This window comes from Aphelocoma coerulescens, chromosome 22 (assembly GCF_041296385.1).
Source record: "Aphelocoma coerulescens isolate FSJ_1873_10779 chromosome 22, UR_Acoe_1.0, whole genome shotgun sequence".
Lineage (NCBI taxonomy): Eukaryota > Metazoa > Chordata > Aves > Passeriformes > Corvidae > Aphelocoma > Aphelocoma coerulescens.
In genome coordinates, this window is record NC_091035.1 from 2882293 (window position 1) to 2903016 (window position 20724).

Below are 20724 nucleotides of genomic sequence, written 5' to 3' on the forward strand. Positions count from 1 at the left end.
GGGAAACCAGCAGTGCCTTTTGTGCTGGGAACCTCATCATGAGGTGGAGGGAATCAACAGCTTCAGTCAAACAGCACAGAAAAGAACAACCCACACTGCTCAAGTGAAGTCAGCTGAGTAAACCTGCACAGGAAATGCTGCTTTCTCCCTGAATTCTCTGCTCTGCCCAAGATTCCAAAGACAGATGTTGCTGTTTTTGCCTTATCATTCCCTATCAATACGTGGGAGAAATGTCAGGTTTTGGCTTTTCTTTGTTCCCTGGGCTGCCCAAGCACCTCTGTGCCCCACAAGGCAGGAGCAGGTTCTTATCCCACTGGAAAGGGGCCCAGAAGAGCTGGGTCCTTCCTCCCCCCGGCCCTGCAGAGCACAGAACCTGAGCACTTCCACCTTGCAGCCAGGGCAAATCCCTGTTCTCTGCTCTTTTCTCCTCCTCTCTGAGCCCTGCACACACAGACCCCGAAAGTGCCGTGTCTGGAACCTCCCAGGGCCCAGCCTGGGCCTTCCACACTGCAGAGCTCAGGAAACCGAGCTCCAGATCAGAGTCCTGGAATGCTTTGGGCTGGAAGGGACTTTAAGGACCAGGCTGCTCCAAGATCTCTCCAGCCTGGCCTTGGGCACTTCCAGGGATCCAGGGGCAGCTACAGCTGCTCTGGGAATTCCAGCCCAGCCCCTCCCAGCCAGGAATTCCATCCCAATATCCCATCCAGCCCTGCCCTGTGGCACTGGGAAGCCATTCCCTGTGTCCTGCCCCTCCAGCCCTTGTCCCCAGTCCCTCTGCAGCTCTCCTGGAGCCCCTTTAGGCCCTGCCAGGGGCTCTGAGCTCTCCCTGGAATCTCCCTTCTCCAGGTGAGCCCCCCCAGCTCTCCCAGCCCTGCAGAGGGGCTCCCTGGAGGTGACAGACACCTTCTCATAGTTGGTGTAGCCCCCCATGACCGCGGGGTCCACGATGCCGTTGAGCAGCATGGACAGGGGGTGCACGGGCAGGCTCCGGTCCCAGATGTGCTGCTGGACAATGTTGGTGATCTTCTCGTTGGTGAGCTCCATGGTCTCTATGGCATTCTCCAGGGGGCTGATCTCCTCCTGAGGGAGAGAAGAAACAGAATGAACCTTCATTAGTCACAGAAGAAACCTTTCAAACCTTCGTTCAATTTTTAGGGAGAAATGCTCCCCTGGGAGGGTGGGGAGGGGCTGGGATGGAATTCCCAGAGCAGCTGGGGCTGCCCCTGGATCCCTGGAAGTGCCCAAGGCCAGGTTGGAGCAGCCTGGGACAATGGGAGGTGTCCCTGCTATGGCAGGGGTGGCACTGGATGATTTTAAGGTCCCTCCCAACCCAAACCATCCCGGGATTCCATGGTTCTGTGATTTATTCCTCTCCACTGAGTAAGAAATGAAATAATTTGCTTTTATCTGTGCTACATCCAACAGCAGAAGGATTAACACTCCCAAGTGTTCCAAGGCTCTATTCCATGAGGGATTGGAGATCCAGCCCCCGTGGAGAACTCACCGTTGTGACCTGTTTGACCTCGAACCACTTGAGGATGCCTGGAAATGAATAAGCTGTCGTGTAGGTTGTCCTTTCTATCCACATGTTCTGCTCAGAGAAGGAAAAAAAAGACACCTGAGATACAAGGAAAATATTGGTCTTGGAGTTTAATGCTCTCCTGTGTGGGATGAGGCTTCCAGAACAAGCTGGCAGGAATTCCACAGCCATTTCCACCTTCCCTGACTGGGATGGAGCCCCTTGCTGGGCTCTGGAGGAAGCTGGGCTCACACAGCACCACAATTATGGATTCTGATGGATTTAAATGTTAGAACTCCAGCTATGGAGCCCCTTGACATCATCGCCAGCTTCACATGGAGACTGCAATGCCTTTTGTGCCTCCTACATTTTAATTCCCAACCTCCATGGCCACAGTGAGAGGGAAAAGGTGACAGTTTGGTCAAAATGCCACCACCAAAATAAACAAAAGGCAAAGGACTCACAGCAAACTCGTTGTCTGGATCTTTCTCTCCTTTCCTGACAGGCCTGGAGTGGGTGAATTGCTGCACCTCGTTGGCTCTGTAGTAGCTGGGGAGAAGCAGAGTAAAAGGTGATTTTCCTCAGCTCCCACCCTCACTCAAATGTTCAACAGTTTCCTCACAGGCTGTGGGGAGGACTTTACACAATTTACACAGGACACAAAGGCCCAAGTTAGTGGGGAAAACACAAAGAAAATGTTGAGGGAAAAGGAAAATAAATTACTTTAAGATCTGTTCAGGAACAGGTTTATCTTTGTAATTCAGTGGCAGGTTCATCACAGGCTTCACAATGAAGCACTGCACATCTGAGCAGCTCTGGTTAAGGATGAAAAACCAGGAACCCTTCTGGGAAAACAGGAGAGGGAGAGAAAAACCCTTCCTGTCAGACTTTTCCACAATTCCCTGTGCCCTCGTTAAGTATTTTTCTTCAAACCTGACTAATTCATCACCAATCACAGGCATTATGTTGCATCTTGCAGTTTGTAGGCTCCTTGTGAATTAAAAACCCAAAAAGAAAAGGACTTTATAAATAATCATCACAGAATCCCTGAATGTTTTGGGTTGGAAAGGACCTCAAAATTCATGCAGTTCCACTGTCCACCGTGGACAGGGACACTTCCACTATCCCAGGCTGGCCTTGGACACTCCCAAGTGCTGAAATTCCCTGGTGAAAATGCTTGGGAATCCTGGGCACCACTGATTTCTACTTTGGGAGACAGGAAAAAGGGAAACAAGGTTCTGCAGGAGGTTCTGTGGATGCATCTGGCTCTTCTCTCTCGCCCCACAGTTATTTACCAGAGGCTGCCCCTCCTTCTCTCCCACTTTTTAGATTGATGAAGCCAACTGAATAAAGGAATTGCTTTAATCCAGGAATAGCTGCTTCAGCCTCAGCTTTTGCACCTGTGAATAATGACAGACATTACAAAATCCTGGTACTTTTATCCCCAAGCACCAGAGCTGATCATGTTCCTCCCAAGTTCTGCTTTAAGGACTGTGTGAGGCTTTACAGAAGCAAATCCTGGCTGGCAAAGCAAAGCTTAACCAACCTGACCCCCGTGAGTGGATGATTTCTGCGAATCCCCTGCCCTCTGAAGTGGCAATGTTTTAGTGGGGGGTGAAGGCAGCCCCCATACATCCCTGAACTCGCTGAGGGCAGCTCTGAAGAGCGTTTTGAGAGCCAGAGTCCCCCTGCCTGCAGTGAGGAGCCAGGTGGCCACCAGCCAGGCTGAGCCCAAAACCCACAGAGCCACGTTAGCTCAGGCTCTGAGCCCCAGCTGATGAATTCTTTGTCTCAGGAGAGCTCGTTAGCTTGGGCTGGGTGCCCTGCTGGGCCCCTGCACAGCTCCCAGTGCTCAGCTGCTGGGGACTGGGCTGCTTTGGGGTGCAGGGAACCCCTGAGGCTCAGCACAGCTCACCTGGTACCCCCAGCACATTACTACCGAAAGAACAACGAGGTATTTTGTCATAAAAGAGCAAAAAACCCCAACTGAAGTAATAAAAAAGAGCATGAGACAAAGGAGGTTAAAAAGAGCCTGAAAGTAAAACCAATCCCAGAAGCAGCAAGGCCTGCCTAACACAACAGGGATCTGGGCACTCCTCATCTCCTCAGGAGGTGTTTGTGGGAGTCCAGGCAGAACCTGTCCCACATCCAAGCCCTGCAGCTGCTCCCCCTCATCCCGGGGCTGTGCCAGAGACCCGGAACCCAACACCCCCAAACCTTCGGGACGGTTCAGATCTGCATCCAAATTCTGCAGCTCGGGTTCATCCCGAGCCAGAAACATCAGAACAAACACAAACAGATGCAAAGGAAGCAGCTGAAACAAAGCAGCAACAGAAGAGGCGTTTTTGATACCAAGTTTGGTCTTGAATGGATTTTAATTTCCTATGTGGGTTCAGTGCTTGGCAGGAGAACTGCAAGGGAAGCATCTGCTATCACTGCTAGAGCTGGGCCTTTGTGCACAGGGGCTGAGGGGCCAAATGGACCTTCAGCTTCTCCAGCCTGGCCTGCTGGACACAGGCTGGGAGCCCAGGAACTTGGTTTGCCCAGGAGTCACGGACTGAAGTCACTGGCAGGAATCTGGAGCACCTCCACTGGGTCACACACTCACAGTTAAGAGGATCGCAAGCCTGGTGGGGAGCTTGGGACACAGCTTGCAGTCCCAGCAGCAAGGGGAAAAATAAGAATTAAAAAATAGTAAGGGCTGTGCACCCAACGACTTTCAGGGAAATAATGACTTTGCACTTTTTACCACTGGACTTTTAGGGGAAGAAGCACACAAACCCCAGCACCTCATAAATTCTTGGAAGAAAGGAGTGTCCTTCACTTTTTATCCCACTTTCACAGCCTGTATTCCACATCTTTCACCCAGAAACACCCAACTGGGTCCCACCATGGCCAGAGCAGTTGGCATCACCTGAGTGAGAACTCAGGAAATCCTCCCTGAAGTCTGTTCCTCACCCTGACAGCAACTTGTTTAACTCTGACAGCCTCAAACTGCCTTTAAATCCACCCTTGCAACTCTGGACAGCCCCATTTCCATGCCCAGTGCCTGTCTCCAAACCCCCCTGGAGCAATAATCCCCTCACTTATCATTACTGCTGTTCACCAACTGTGTTACTGTGGGGAAGAGGCAGCTCTGGGATGTGCCAAAAGGCCCTAAACCCAAAAGATACACTGTTTGGGGGAAGCCTTGATCTCCTCTGCTGGAGGAGCAGTGCTGGTCATCTTCTCAGCACTGGGGAACTGGGTCAGCAGCTTCAGGTTAAAATCCTCCCTCCGCTCGTACTCCTTGCCACGGTAGATGAAAATCTTATTCTGTGGGCAGGAGAAGAAAAAGGGAATTAAAACTCAACAAAGCAGTGGGACAGAGCTTTCCAGACACCCTCAGAGCTGGTTAATGGGAAGGGTTGATCCCAGCTGGACAGACAGAAGGGGTGAGGGAAGGAATGCGGGCTGCAATGAGGGCGCAGCAACTCCCGGGAGCCAGGTCTGGCAAGGGAAACCTCAGATTTGTCTAAAAAATGCATTTCTCCACAGAGAGTCATCAAAGAGAGTTGGAAAGGAGCTTTTAAAGGCCACCTGCAATGAGCAGGGACGTGATGTCCCCACAAACACATGCCAGTGTCACCGAGCTGCTCACGCCTCCTGGCACTGCACAAACTCACGGGTTCAGCACGGGGACTCTCAGCCAGGGGTGGATTTTTGGTAAGAGAATAAATGTGCCAAGAAATTCTTAAATACAGGGACCTGCCTGCTCCCTGCCAGCCCCTGGTGTGAGTTCCCTGAGGGATCTCCCTGGGCACAGATGGGAATTTCACCTCAGTCCCGTTCCTGACCATCAGTGTCCAGCCCTGACAGTTTTGCTCCACGCACCCAACACCAGACCATGGCCAATTATTTCTCCACCTGGCAGTGGTTTCTGGAAGGGATGGATTCCAAAACATGACCTGCAGTTGAAAGCCTTCCATGCCATCCCCTCACACAGTTCTAACTTAACATTCCTCTCTTTTATTAAGCTTGGCTTCCCCTGAAGGCCAGAACTTCAAACAGCTCCAGTCTGAGAACATAAAATGGCCCTGAATTTTAAATAACAGGAATATTTTCAGCCTTGCTGACCCTGGAGCTGAGTCATTGCTGTCCTCCACACGGGTCCAGCAGTGCTCAGCAGCTGGCTCACAGAAGAAGCACCTTTGCACTTTAATTCTTCTGCTTGGGACAAACTCTCCCTGATCACTGAAATGATCCCTGGCCTGAAAATTTGGTTGATTGAGGCTGGAAAGCAATGGGATAAATTCTTCAGAGGCTGAACATTTCCTAACAGCAACAGTCACATTTCAGAGGGAGCACAAATACAAAAGGTAAATTCTGTTTAAGTCCATAGAAGAACTCATCAGTCATCCAAAAACCCTTTTGTAACACCCTGACTCCAACTCAAGCTGGTAACACACAGAATTTCATCTCTGACTTGTCTCTTTGGAGACACTGAAATGCTCCAAAACACTCCTGGGATTTGGATCTGTCAGTGCCACTGAAAGGAGAAGGAGTTTGGCACCGAATTTTCTTGGAAGCTCTGCAAAAGTTGTGATTTTTAGGGTCTCCAGCACTCCAGAAATTGGGTGTGGAAGGATCCTTACCCGCAGGAAAGAGGGAAAACCCTGTCCATAGTATCCAACAGCAAAGTACTCGGGCTGAGGTCTCATGGCCTTCATGATATTCTCATAAAAAGTAGCTCTTTTTTTCTGGAAAAGAAAAACACACCAGACTTTCACTGTGGAATACTCCAGGACACTGCCAGCTCACACTCCCAGGGACAATCCCTGATCTCTGAGCTCTGCCCTCAGAACACATTCCACAATTGCTGTTTTGATGAAGTCTCTCATCCATTTACTTGATTAAATATTTGCTTTGTCTGGGCCAGAACCAACTTCATTTCCTGGTCTGCAGACATGAGAACAATGCCACGGCTTTTAGGATTCCAGAAGGATACTTGAAATCCTTCACGGTGGGAAAACAAATGAAATATAAATATATTCTGAAAGTGAGCAGACACAAATGGTGACAAATGTCAGAGAACTGGCAGAAATAAAACTGGGCAGATGATTCTGCTGTGAGAGAACATAAAGACCATCTGGTTCCATCCTTAACCACTAAAAAACAGAATTCAGAGCCAAGAGGATTCTATAGCCCTGTGTTCATGCCCAGCAGTTTTACCACAGAAATAACAAGGTGATGAGATTCATGGAGCCTGAAAATGCACCTTGGTTGTTACTTCATTTGGTTAAAATCAAGAATTCTAAACATCTGCACGTGGTTTTGTCATGCTAATCAGAAGGTCAAAAGAAACAATGAAAATATTTATTCTACTACTAAGCTTACAAAGCCATGGGGTTAAGTTGGTTTGTTTGTCTTTAACATACATTTATTTTAGGCTTATCCTGCTGAACAATATTAATTTAAGCAGTCAGCAGCCTGCTGGAAATGGAGAAAAAAAGCCTTACCAGGAGATTCCCAAGTCCCTCGTAGTCAAAGATCTTGTTTTCATACATGTCAGCCAGCTCCTTGCTCAGCTGAATGGCTTTTTCCCACATCTCCATGGAGGGTGAGGAGAGGCAGGAGGGGAAGAAGAGCACAAGCAACATAAAAGACTCTGTTAAAAGCCTTCATTAGCACAGCTAGGTAAACAAAAATGCAGCTGATTTTAATTCAGGCACTACTTTCATGCTCTGCCAGGTTTCCCTCAGACTCTGTGCTGTGCATTTTTTTTTGCTGGGATTATTGGAGTCACACAGATCTTGTGATCTGGAGATCTGAAAGTGATTTACAAAGCCAGGTCTCCCTTATGATCCTGCCAGGGCACTGTGAGGAGGAAGGACAGGTCTGAACAGCAGAGAGAGAAGCCCAGGTGGTCTCCTCCTACAGCAGCACTTGGACAGGGGTTCCTTGGGTTTGTCTCATCATGGAATCATGGAATTCGGGTGGGAAGGCACCTTAAAGCCCAGTGCCAGCCCTGCCATGGGCAGGGACACCTCCCACCATCCCAGGGTGCTCCAGCCTGGCCCTGGACACTTCCAGGGATCCAGAGGCAGCCCCAGCTGCTCTGGGAATTCCATCCCAGCCCCTCACAGGGAACAATCCCTTCCCAGTATCCCATCTGAATTTCCCTTGTTCCAGCTTAAAGCCATTTCTCCCTGGCAGAACCCTCTCTCCAAGGTGCAGCTCCCAGGGTCAGCATCAGCCAGGGGAGCCACTCTCCCTGCAATCCCCAAAACCTGACACTCCCAGGGGAAGGAAGGAAAACACCTGCAGATTCCCCACCTTCCCAGAACCTTGAACAGGTTCATCTTCCAGACAGCCTTTGGCCAACACAGAATTAGGAATCAAATCTCCCCAGACTAACAGAGGCCCTGCTCAGGCCAGCACTGGGATCCCTGCCAAAAAGCCAGGCCTGGTGTGGAACCACATCTGCTTTTACCCTTTTAACCAACCTCAGCCAGCCACAACCACTGAGCCAGGAGCTCACCAGTTAGGAAATACTAAACACAAACCAAAGGGAGCTTCCCAAGGCAGGTCTGCTGTAGGAGCAGGGTGAGACACTCACTTTGCCCCTGTCAAAGAAGGAGATGATCTCCTGGTAGAGCTTCTCCTTGAGCTCCTGCTGGGAGTACACGTAGTAGGTGTCCCTCTGCAGCAGGTGAGGGACACAGGGCTCCTCTGACCACTGGGACAGGGAAAAAAGGCAAAGGTGAAACAACTGGAATGTTTCCAGATAAATCCTTACAGTGGGTGATTCAAAACAAATCCCTCATCACTGCAAAGGAAGTTTTGCAGGGATATAAACCTGAGACATTTCCTCTCAGCTCACTGCAGCACCAGGAGGATGTAACAGATTGATGCTAATAATTATTTTTTAATAATTATTATCATTATTATTTAATTATATCACCTATTTTATATATTTTATAATATACCATTATTATATATTGTATGTACATCGTTATTTATATACCATAATATCATTATATATAATTATATCATTTCATATATACCATTACATTATTATATATATCTCATAGTTATAATTATTTTGCTGTGGAAACTGCAACGTTGTGAAGCCCCTTAATGACCACTGGTACCTACATGATTCAAAGTCACATTAAAAATAGAAAAATAAGTGATTTGGTTATTCTGAGCTGTTTGTGGTTCATTTAAATCCCAAACCCTGGCCCACCTGGAGCAGCTCTGCGTGCAGGAGCAGGGTGTAGGCGGCCTCTGTGAAGTTCTCACAGTCTGTGTGCAGGTCCCTGAGTTTGTACAGGTACCTGAGCAAAGGAAAAGCAATTCCTTGATGTGAAGGGCTCCTGTATCCCAGGGAACACCCAGGGATAAAGGCTTTTGCCAGGCTCATGGAGGGACACAGCCTACCTGATGTAAATGTCCTCTCGCTTCTTCTCCTTGTAAAAATTCTGCCAACAACAGAAGAAGTCAAGCACTGGCAGTGTAAAGCACCACAGATTTGCAGAATCTTCTCCACACAATTACCCTGAGCAGCAGTTTTAGGCATTTCAGGGATATTTACTGTCATTTTGGCTGCTCAGGTGGATCCACCCCTGAGACCATCCCTTAATACCAGGGGGACACCAGCACCTCCAAAAAAGGGCCAAATCAGGGAAATGGCTTGTCTGAAGTCATACAAGCTCTTTACAGGGGAACAGAGATCCCAACCACCAGCCAGGCATCTTTCCTGCCTGTGTTCCAGGGTTCCAGATTAGCAGGATCAGCCAACGACTTGATTTTGGACTGCCCATCGTTCTGTGTTTACAGTTCCAGAGCCTGATTTGGGCACATCACTAACCAAAAACGGCATGAGGAACTGATTAAAATCCTCCCCCAGATGAAAAATAATTCCAAGGGGGCCTAGAGAAGCCCAGGAGAGGTGTCCCAAGGCCCTACCAGCACGTTGACAGTGCAGCTCATGCGGTTCTCCTTGCTCTCGTCGTGCATGATGGTCCTGTAGTCCAGCAGGTTCTCCAGGAGGCTGCTGACCAGCAGGGCAAACACCTCTCCCGAGGCTGCCAGGTACTTGTGCTTCCTGCAGTGCTCCAGGAGCCTGCAGGGACACCCAAGGGACAGAGGGGAAGGCTCAGCTGTGGCTCTGGGTGGTGGTAAATGGGATTTCGGGGTGAATTACCCCAAATCTCCAGTGCTTCCCTGGATGGACACTCAGTGCTGGACACACACACACCTGAGACACCCAACTCAGGCAGGGCAGGACTGCACTTGTTGATCTAAAAATGATGTTTTGGTGCTAAAATGCTCTGATTTTGCTTTAACTTTGAGCCTGCTCTTCCACCTGCAGCCCCCTCCCCAGTTTGGCAGCTGACTCTGAATTCCATCTCCAGTTTAGGGCAGTTAAAAGTGCAGAATAAACCCCTCACTTCTGGGCAATCAGCCCCAGAACACCTGCACAGCACTGAGATCACTGCAGCTGCACCAGCTCCCTGCTCGCTGGAGTAATTAATGAATTGGGGCCTCTTTGCATTAAAAAAGCAGCCCAATTAAGTGTAAAAAAAAAAAAAGATAAAAAGAGCCTCCAGGTGCTTTATGAAACTCACAGTTTCTCCAGCAGGATCTTGTACTGCTCATCCCCTCGGCCCCCCTCCACCTCCTGGTCCAGCTTGGTGATCAGCTCGTTTTCAAACTGGAAAGGCAAAAACCCCCAATCAAACAGAGAAGAGCCCTCAGGAGCAGGGGCTGGCACCAGAACCCCCTGGGGGTGTTCCTGACCCTCCCCACCAGCACACCCTGGGTTCACAGGCTGAGGTCAGGGTGTTCTCAGTGCTGGGGTGGAATAAAAAGGGTAAAAATCCAAAATGAGAAGATTGGAGCAAGGAAATGCAAGTCCTCCCTCTCCCACCCCACAGGGTCACGCTCTGGTGTGATGCCTTAGGTTTGAACTTTTATATTTTCAAGCCCTGCACTGCCTGCTGTGTAACTCTGGAGTTCCCTGGAGCCTGTTCACTTCTGCTCTCTGTGCCGGGCAGACATAACAAAGCCTCTCCGGGCCTGCTCTCCAAGGACACCCAGACCATCCTAGGCCCAAAATGTGTAAACCAAAAGCCTTTGAGAGGGGGCTGAGCTTGGGGAAACTCCATCATTAACTGAAGCTTTAATTGGGGAATTAACCCTGCTATGCAAATGAACCAAACCTATAAAAGTGTGAAGAACTCGTGACCTGGGGTCCACCTTGGGGCCCATCTGGGCAGTGGCCCCTGGCCCCCAGGGGTACCTTTGAAGGCCTTTCACATAAATACCTCCCTTTATTCCCTTATTCCTGTCCAGGCTCTGTTTTAGGTGGCCTCTCAAGGCATCAGGTGTAATTAAGCAACCACATAATCCTAATATTTCACTGCCCCGCAGTTTTCTGTGGGGTAACTGACAGCCAAAAGTCTGTCCTGGGGGGAGTTATGTTGTTATTATAAAGGTAAATAAATAGCTAAAATTACTTTTTAGACCCTCTGAGGGTCTTCAAATTGTTTCCCAGTTTAGAGGTGGGCACTGACACCTCTGCAAATGCAGGGAAGGGTGAAAAAAAGGGAATTCAGGGATTATCAAAGTCATGGAAAGGCCCAGTCAGGGACAGAACTGCGAAGTCCTGACCCCTACAAACCACTTGGTGACTTCCCAAGGGGCTTGGCACAATTTTGGGTGGTTTTTTTGTTTTGTTTTGTTTAAATATTCTCTTCTTTTGTCCAGTGGACAATGTGGGACATTTGTAGTGAAGTACCACTATTGTGTATCTATTGTAAATACACATAGCATATATTCGTATCTATGTATTTATATAATTTTTATATGCATATAGAATGTAAGATTACATATAATACAGATCATATTCTATCTAAAATACTGTATCTTTTTATATATTGTATATATATATTTCACATTATATTGCATTTAATATCTATATATTAAATATCTATATATTATAATAAATATATTGGTTATAGAAGGCATTCCCTTACCTTGTGGAAGTTCCTGTTGCCACTGAAGTTGAACTCACACTGCATCATGTCAAAAAAGATGGGAATTGTTGCTTTCCTCAGCTCAGGCTCTGGGACCAGGGTCACCTCCAGGATTGGCCCCACCATGGCTGGGATGAATTTTATTTTGTGGGGACCTGCAAGAAATTTAAAGTCAAATACATCCAGTGGCAGCATTTGGGTTTCCAGTGTTTAAGCACAACAGTCACAGAACAAACTGCTCAGAATGTGGATTTTATGTGGTTACTGCTTAAGGCAGAATTAACAGGTTAAAGCTCCAAAATTCAGGAAGAGTACAAGGAAATAATTGAGCTGAATTGTGAATCCCAGAAAAGGCTCTCTGAAAAATCCCCCTCATCCTTTACATGGCACAACATCCTTTAGAGGGAATCTAAGAAATTATCTCAGCAGCTGATGTGAGGAAAAAATCAGCTTTTCCAAGTTATTCACAGAAAAAAGAGGATTTGTGTGCTGAAAGAGCTGAACTTCAGGTGCATTTCCCCACATTAAACACGTGCAGCTTTTGTAAAGAAATAAAGGATTTGAAAGCCAGCTTGAGAGCTGGAATAAAGGTAATTCCTTAGCTGGAACTCACCCAGGTTATACCACATATCCCTGATTTTGAAGCCAATTTCCTTCCTCATGTCCCCATACCTAGAAAAAGCAGTAAAAGGAAGAGATGACAAAGGCCAAGCATTGAAATGATCCTGGGAATGTTGTTGGAGAAGTGAATGGCAAAGCCACAAGTGGCTCACTCTGAGGGGACTGCAGAGTCCTGAGAGCAGAACTTCCTGAGAGCTGCAGCCCTGCTGCTTCCTGCAATTCCACCCCAGTCTGGTTGGATTTGGGGGTTTTCCCCTAAAGCTTTGACTGCTGACATCAAGGCAATGCAGGAAGATTTCACTGTCTGGCTTCTTCAAGCCACTTCTGCAGAAAAGAAGGGATAAACCCGAACAAAAGTCTGTGTCCAGATGCTCAGAGACATCCAGGCACTGGATTCCAAGGAAAAGAAGAGGTAAAAGCTGCTCAGTGACTAAGAACTGCTGGTTTGGGGCTGTCAATGCCTCTGAGGTGCTCTTGCTTTTAGGAAAATACAAGGTGGGGGACTAAAAAGTTGGAGGCTTTTAGGATTCCTCTTACCTGCCTTCCATAGAGGCTGAGGAATTGCATTGGGGAATTCTGGGCATCACGACAACCTTTCCATTACAGACCTTCCAGTGGACAGAATCCTGGCAAGGAGCTAAACCAGTTCAAGATCTGCCTGACCAGACTTAAAACAGCCACAAAACAGCCAAAACCAGCCAAAACCACAACAACCCTGACATCTTGTCCTGGTCACCCCCTTATCACCCTGCCTTAATCAGCATTTCCATGGCACCTCCTCCCATCCTGGGGCTGCATGGGGGTGTCTGGAACAGCCCAAAGAGAGCTTCCTGACAGCAGAAAGGGCCTGGCAGGTCTGAAATGTGAACTCACTTCTTGATGATTTTGTTGCGTTTGGCCTGGGAGAAGGTCTCCAGCTGGAGGGACTCGTGAGTGAGGAAGGCCACTGCCAAGTGGAAGTAGTTATTCCAGAGCTGGGGAAGAAAAAGGGGATTAAAATGGGAGGAGAAAAAGGAAAAGCAAGAACAGGCACAAAAGAAGCTGCCCAGCCCCAAATGCACAGCTCCCTCCAGGGGAGGGGAACTACAGTGAGCTGCAGTCTGCTAACAGGGGGGGTTTAGTTTTTCTCCCTGCATTTCAGGTCTGGGATCCCTGGATCCAGGGAAAATCCAGAAAAGAAAATCCAGAAGAAACAGGACAATCACCTGGAGTTCAAAATTTGCTTGATCCAGGAAGAAGCGGTTGAGGACGGAGGTGAATTGGTTCACTGCCCGGAGGAAAACCCTGAAGAGACAAAAACATCAAATAAAGGTGATTCCTGAAACAAAATAAACCACACCACAGCTCTTGGTTTATGGCTCCTACGTGCAAAGTCAGGAGACAGCAAGAGATGATCCCAGAAAAGGCAGGAATTCCTCTAAATCGGGGAACATTCCAAGTTATTCCTTGGTTTAACGGCCTCTATTTGCATCGGGGAGGCTCAGGTTGGATTTCAGGGAGAACTTCCTCTCTGGAGGAGAGGTTAAGCGTTGCCCAGTTCTAGCTTTAGGTTTTCCATGTGATTCCCCCAGAACTGAGACCAAAAAGGCTTTCTCTGGTTTAAGTTGTCCAAAAGACCCCACGGGTGGATTACGTTCCTCTGGGCAGGAGAAAGGCTCCCAGTTCCACCAGTGGAAACGCACAGGAACTAAAACTGGCTGAAATCTGATTTAAATCAGCCTGAAGTGGCTGAAGAAAATAAACCTCCTTGTGTGAGCCAACCTCCTTTCAGGCCCAGGGAGGCTCCAAAGCCAGGCTTTACCCAGGCTTAACCCTGTACCTGCTCTGCATCATGTTCATGACCATCCAGTCAGCCGCATACACGTTCTTCCCAATCAGATCCTTGAACATAATGAACGTTTCCATCAGGAAGTCCTGTTGGAAGAACAAAACCCATCAGGTTGCACGTGGTGGTTTTTTGTCCATGGAATTACGGGGAGATGATGCTGTGACCTCACGAAATGCAAATGTTTGCAATTGCATTGATTAACGACCACGCTGATTGGCAATCAATGCCCTGCCCCTCCTCACAGGGGTCTCTCATTGTGTGAGCATGGCCCAATAATGAAATTATTCCTGACATCTCATCCATCCAGCTGCACAAGGAGAAATAATTGCACAGAATGTTGATCTGTTTAATTAAATCTGTCTTTGCTGTTTCGCATTAAGCTGTGCTGGAGGGAGTCCTGGATTAGAGAGCAAAACCAGTATTGCAGGGTTTGTTCCCAAATCTCTGCGTGGTGACAGTGCAACAGAGTGATCTAGACAGCCTGAAACTGTAATTTATTTTCACTCACTAATTACTTAAACCTTTCCTGGTCCAGTTTAAGGACAGTTTAGGAGAGGCAGTGATGTGATTTAGAATTACTCTACATTAGTGTAGAAAAGACACTTTTTCCACAAACCCCCTCCAGACAAGACTTCAACCTTGGAAAAAGCAAGGCTGAATTGCAGACTGAGGGGAAAAAAAAAAAAGGAAAAAGAACAGAGATAAGCAAAAGAAGGGAGTATCAGGAATACTGATCTCCTCCTCGTCGTCTCTGCAGACACAAAAGCCACCTCTGAGCTCTTAAATCAATTCTATTCTCTGCAGCAGCACATTAAGATTCAAAAACCAGAGGGACACAAAGAAGGTCACAGGAGGAACCATCCCCTTGAAATGATCACCAGCAAAAAAATCTGTTGAGCTGAACAGATTGGGCTGAAGAATTGGCAAGATATCGATGGAGAAATGGAGCACTTGGTGCTGCCTCAGTAAAAACCCTTTTGGCATTATTAAATCAGAGCCTGATGGAGAGGGTTGGACTTGACATGGGCACCTTGAGGATACAAATGAACTCCCAGAAGTGCAAAACCAACTGGGGAATGACGGCAAGCCAGGGTTGAAAATAGCAGCACAAACAAACCAAATAATGAACAACAAAAATAAGAGCAGTTCTTGCAGTAAAACAGAATTTTCTGTTGGCATTAACAACTACCAGACCACTACAAAGAGGGGCTTGCTCCTGTAGATTGAAGTGTGAATAAAAACTAGATTAGAAATTGTTATTTTCCATAACCCTCCTGAAAATCTTCTCACTGGATGAACACTTCCAGAATTCCTGAATCTCCCTGATTTGGGTTTTTTTTTTCCTTCTTTCCTTCCTTCACAACAAATCATTCGAGTGAGAGAAAGCCAGCTCTGAACCCACACGGAGTGTGACCTGTAGATGGCTGTGTTGCTCCACGCTGGAGTGACAGCTGATTTTGCAAGGGATTTCTGTGAAATTCTCTAATTCCAACTGCACAGGGAGAAAAGAGATCACCTTGGCTCCCCAAACGGGATCCCAAACCCATTTGGGATTGGGTACAGGAAGAACACAACTCCAGGTCCTTCCCAGCTGGTATTTCAATAAACAGCCACTTCCCAACTGCAGAACAAGGAATAAAGGGACAAAAAGCTCCAAAGGTTCTTGTGCTGTGCACTGGGAACCTGCTAAAATACTGGTTTGGGCCATTTTGGGGAGTTTGGGGGGAAATCTGCTGATTTTAAGCAGAAAAAACCCTCAGAAATGTAATGTTTCACCTGGTTTCATAGCCAAAGTCTTTGGGGATGTGAATTTCTAACATTTTGGGAACTTTCTGCACTGCTGCCACTAAAGCAAGATTTAAACATTTAATCAAACTCCAGAGGAGGGGAGAGACTTAGATAAAGAGAACAGGGGCACAAAGTGAGAGCCAGAGAGGGGGAAATGCTTCTCCTTCCCATCTTCATTCCCTCTTCTGGTTCCTGACTCAAATCAAACATTTTTTTAACTCATTAAAAACGTTTTTCCTCAATGCCACAAATGCTGTTCTTGGGCTCTGCTGAGCCAGCAACCCCCCCAGATGCCCAGCAAGGGGGACACAAATAAATTCCCAGAAACTGTGCCACAGGAGCCACTGCTGATGGTTTGATCACCCCACCCTCAGCACGGAAATGACCCTGCAGAGCAGAGTGTGGTGATGCTGGGTGGGCTGAGGTAATTCCCCAGCCAGGCTGACTTACAATGATGTCCTGCCTGGTTTTGAAAGTGTTGATGTAATGGCTGTAATGGAAATCCTCCATCTGCCTCAGGATGGCCGTCATGCAGGCCACGAAAATACCCTGGGATGGGAAAAACACAAAATATTGGGTTATTTTCCTGGGTTAAGCACTGTAAGTTCCAAGTGTGGCACGTCAGTGTGACCTAATCAAGTATCACCGATCACAATCCTGTTTATCTATGTCCTGACATCAACCTGAGACTGTTTGGTCCTCTCAACCAGGTAAGAATTCCTAAAATTCAAGCATGAAATCTGGGTGGTGCTTTCTTTCTCCCCAGGGATCACAAGAGAAACACATCCTTCAAACAGGGAATTTTATTTTATAAATATTGATCCACTTCATCAGATCTTAAAGGTCTTTTCCAAGCTGACTCTGATTTTCAGATTTAACATGGGAGCTGCAATTCTCATGGATGGCACACTGAAGTGACCCCAGAGTTAGCAAAAATCAGGTAAATCCCCAGCTCCTGGCTTTCCCATCCTTCTGTACAGGAAATACAGGGCAAATTAGAACACCCAGCTGCTTACACCCCTCAACTGCCACACAGGAGGCAGAAATGCCCCCTCGGGGTGCCCCATCTGTCAGCATTTCATCCTGTTGAGCCCAGGTGACAAAATGCAGCAAAAATCCTGTTAGGGACTGCAGTGGCACCAAATTCTGTGCACAGGGGCCCAAAGGGACGTGAAATCACCCCCAGTGACCCAGCTCTAACTGGAGTAGGGTAAACCTGAATCCCAATCCTCAGAGAAACACGAGGAGCCATGGCTGGGGGCACAGCAGCTCTGCAGGGGAGGGAGAGACGAGTTCATCACCCACTGCTGCCCACTGAGAGCTCCCAGGAGAAGGAATCCCACTGTAAAAGGTGCTGGAGGAGCAGGGCAGGCAGGGCAGGCTCCAGGGGAAGGAATCCCAGTGTAAAAGATGCTGGGGGAGCAGGGCAGGCAGGGGAGGCTCCCAGGAGAAGGAATCCCAGTGTTAGAGGGTGCTGGGGGAGCAGGGCAGGCAGGGGAGGCTCCAGGGGAAGGAATCCCAGTGTCAGAGGGTGCTGGAGGAGTGGGGCAGGCAGGGAAGGCTCCCAGGAGAAGGAATCCCAGTGGCAGAGGGTGCTGGAGGAGCAGGGCAGGCAGGGGAGGCTCCCAGGAGAAGGAATCCCAGTGTCAGAGGGTGCTGGAGGAGCAGGGCAGGCAGGGGAGGCTCCCAGGGGAAGGAATCCCAGTGTCAGAGGGTGCTGGAGGAGTGGGGCAGGCAGGGAAGGCTCCCAGGAGAAGGAATCCCAGTGTCAGAGGGTGCTGGAGGAGCAGGGCAGGCAGGGGAGGCTCCAGGGGAAGGAATCCCAGTGTCAGAGGGTGCTGGGGGAGCAGGGCAGGCAGGGAAGGCTCCCAGGGGAAGGAATCCCACTGTAAAAGGTGCTGAAGGAGCAGGGCAGGCAGGGGAGGCTCCAGGGGAAGGAATCCCAGTGGCAGAGGGTGCTGGAGGAGCAGGGCAGGCAGGGAAGGCTCCCAGGAGAAGGAATCCCAGTGTCAGAGGGTGCTGGAGGAGCAGGGCAGGCAGGGAAGGCTCCAGGGGAAGGAGTCCCACTGTAAAAGGTGCTGGGGGAGCAGGGCAGGCAGGGGAGGCTCCAGGGGAAGGAATCCCAGTGTCAGAGGGTGCTGGGGGAGCAGGACAGGCAGGGGAGGCTCCAGGGGAAGGAATCCCACTGTAAAAGGTGCTGGGGGAGCAGGGCAGGCTCCAGGGGAAGGAATCCCAGTGTAAAAGGTGCTGGGGGAGCAGGGCAGGCAGGGGAGGCTCCCAGGGGAAGGAATCCCAGTGTCAGAGGGTGCTGGGGGAGCAGGGCAGGCAGGGGAGGCTCCCAGGGGAAGGAATCCCAGTGTCAGAGGGTGCTGGGGGAGCAGGGCAGGCAGGGGAGGCTCCCAGGGGAAGGAATCCCAGTGGCAGAGGGTGCTGGAGGAGCAGGGCAGGCAGGGGAGGCTCTCACGATGTGCGGGGACTGGCGGCTCATCCCGATCACCGTGCGGTTGATCCGGCGCAGCAGCCGCTCCATCATCAGCTGGATGTGCTGAGCAGTGGCACCCTGGGGACAGCCAGCAAGGGACTTTGGAGACCATTCCTCGTGCACAGCCTTCAGGGAGAGCTCCCTGTGTGGGAGGACTGCCCTGGCAGCACTTAATTGTCATTAGGGGAAGCAGAAAAAGGAGATTTAAACACACGAGAGATCAACTCAAACACTCAGGGATTCACTTGGGGGAGAATTCCCTTAATGCATCTGTCCCAGCTTCATCAGCTTGTTCTGGGGCTTTGATTTGTTTTCTCTGCACAGTTCAAACCCCTCTGCTCACAGCCACTCAGAACAGTTCCCATGGCCAGAGGGGAAGTGTGTTTTGGTGGCTGAACAGTGATCATCGTCCCTGTTTCATGAAGGGGGAACGAGAAACCTCCTCCTTTTTATATCATAAAATACTTTCCTAATACTTCTGTAATACTTCTTTGACTTGCTCCAAATTACTGAACAAGCCACCACAGCAGCTGGGATGACATTTTGGCCCCTAGAAAGGGAAGTGAATGCTTCTAGTAGTGACAACAACAAATTCAACCCTTCCTGGTTCCATTTCAGACAGAGCCACTACAAAGAACTGCACAGCAATGCACCACAATTGCTGTAAATATCACAATTCTGACTCATTAAAGCGTAAGTTGAGGATGTTTCTTTACTGTAACTTCTCAAAAGAAGAAACAAGCTGAACTGGCACCCCTGAGAGCTCGTGCTCACCACATCTTTGCGGTCCAGGACTTCCAGGACACTGCTCAGGAGCTGGGAGCTGGCCTCGTGGTCGGGCTTGCTGGAGTTGTCATCCAGCTGCCCACTCAGCTGATCGATGAGCAGGGGCAGGAGGGCATCTCTGCACTCTGCAAAGTGACACGGGGACAGAGCAGAGCCTCAGCACGCCCTGGGCATGGGCACCACACAGGAATTTCATCTGGGACACCAGAACTTGCCTAAAGCCACTGGAGTTACAACAAACGGACTGGAGAGAGTCATAAATAATCTGTACTTTGAATCCTGGAATCCCAGAATGGGTTGGGTTGGGTAGGAAGGGACCATAAAGATCACCTCATCCCACCCCTGCCAGGGCAGGGATGCCTTCCGCTGTCCCAGGGCACTTCCAGGGATCCAGGGGCAGCCACAGCTCCTCTGGGAATTCCATCCCAGCCCCTCCCCACCTTCCCAGGGAGGAATTCCATCCCAATATCCCATCCATCCCTGCCCCTTCATTTATAAATTCTGTGTATTCCACCAAACAGCACACTCAGCTTCTCCCTCTTTCTAAATCACCACCCTGGATCAGGATCCCACATATTGGGCATTGCATACATCCTGAACAGCAAAAACCCTTCCAAGGCAAGGAATGTTTCTAGGGATGGGTTTAATGGTGGATGACTGCCAGGGGAACTCGTTTTTAAGGGTGTGTGGCCCCTGGCAGAACTCAGAGCCTTCCAAGTGCCACTCACCAGCCTGCTTGAACAGGTCACTCTCCACGATCTTGGTCAGGCAGTTCAGCTTCTGCCGGACCAGCTGGTTGTCAGGAATGCTCTGGATGAACTTGCTGAAGAGGACACTGGGGTACAGAGCAGAGGGAGCAGAGGGTCAGCATTCCCACCCAGCATCACCCCATCCCTCCCACACCAACACTGCCCTGCCCTGGGTCAGCCATGGAATCACAGAATCCCGGAATGGGTTGGGTTGGAAGGGACTTAAATCCCATCCAGTGCCACCCCTGCCAGGGGCAGGGACACCTCCCACTATCCCAGGGTGCTCCAACCTGGCCTTGGGCACTTCCAGGGACGGGACAGCCACAGCTGCTCTGGGAATTCCATCCAACAGGCAAATTACTACAGAGCCCTGACTTATTTTCAAGAAGCTTAGCACAGGACTTGAAGTAAAACTGAGCAGTGTTCAGGAGCTGCAGGCTTAAACCTCTTGGAATGAAGCTTTTATCCCAGGACACACCAGGTCCATCACAAACCCCAAAACCAGGCAGTGCTCTGTGGCCTGCAGTGCCAGCACGGGGTAGTCACAGCAGCTGTCACACACAGAGAACACAGGAGGCTGAACAGATCATTTGGAACAGACTCAGGAGCCCACTGGTGAAACCTGGAACAGCCACAGCAGTGAAAGCACATCCTCCTTCCAGACACCCCTTTCATCAGGAGAGATGACTCACTCCAACCCGAGATTCCCTTAAATTAAATTCCATGGACATTTGTTGCCTGTCTGCTGCTTCCCAGCAAATCATTTGTGTCAGGACAAGGAGACAGGGCTGGGCAGCTCTGGGCAAAGCTCTGAGCACCAAAACCAGGAATCCACAGGGCTGAGAATTTCCTGGATAAACACAACTTCTGTTTTCCCAGCCAAGGCTCTGCCTTTGCCACACTTTACAGGAGCATTCACCAAGAACTGG

At 49.2% G+C, this 20724-nt stretch overlaps 1 protein-coding gene across 2 annotated transcripts in view; it reads right to left on the minus strand.

Moving 5' to 3' along the window:
• The window catches only part of DOCK5 (dedicator of cytokinesis 5), a 73296-nt gene that overhangs the window by 12705 nt on the left and 39867 nt on the right, over positions 1–20724 (minus strand). The window contains exons 25-45 of one of the 2 annotated variants that reach the window (XM_069035507.1): positions 19775–19881; positions 19035–19171; positions 18243–18338; positions 16229–16327; positions 13982–14076; positions 13368–13446; positions 13036–13136; positions 12155–12213; positions 11542–11696; positions 10132–10217; positions 9470–9626; positions 8942–8982; positions 8748–8838; positions 8118–8237; positions 7018–7107; positions 6154–6258; positions 4693–4834; positions 2243–2324; positions 1984–2068; positions 1505–1591; positions 904–1080 (exon numbers count right to left, since the gene is read on the minus strand). In XM_069035507.1, coding sequence (XP_068891608.1) covers positions 904–1080; positions 1505–1591; positions 1984–2068; positions 2243–2324; positions 4693–4834; positions 6154–6258; positions 7018–7107; positions 8118–8237; positions 8748–8838; positions 8942–8982; positions 9470–9626; positions 10132–10217; positions 11542–11696; positions 12155–12213; positions 13036–13136; positions 13368–13446; positions 13982–14076; positions 16229–16327; positions 18243–18338; positions 19035–19171; positions 19775–19881 — 2191 coding nt within the window. Of the gene's footprint in view, positions 1–903; positions 1081–1504; positions 1592–1983; positions 2069–2242; positions 2325–4692; positions 4835–6153; positions 6259–7017; positions 7108–8117; positions 8238–8747; positions 8839–8941; positions 8983–9469; positions 9627–10131; positions 10218–11541; positions 11697–12154; positions 12214–13035; positions 13137–13367; positions 13447–13981; positions 14077–16228; positions 16328–18242; positions 18339–19034; positions 19172–19774; positions 19882–20724 lie in introns of those variants that run through there. The other variant, XM_069035508.1, reaches the window with a different exon arrangement.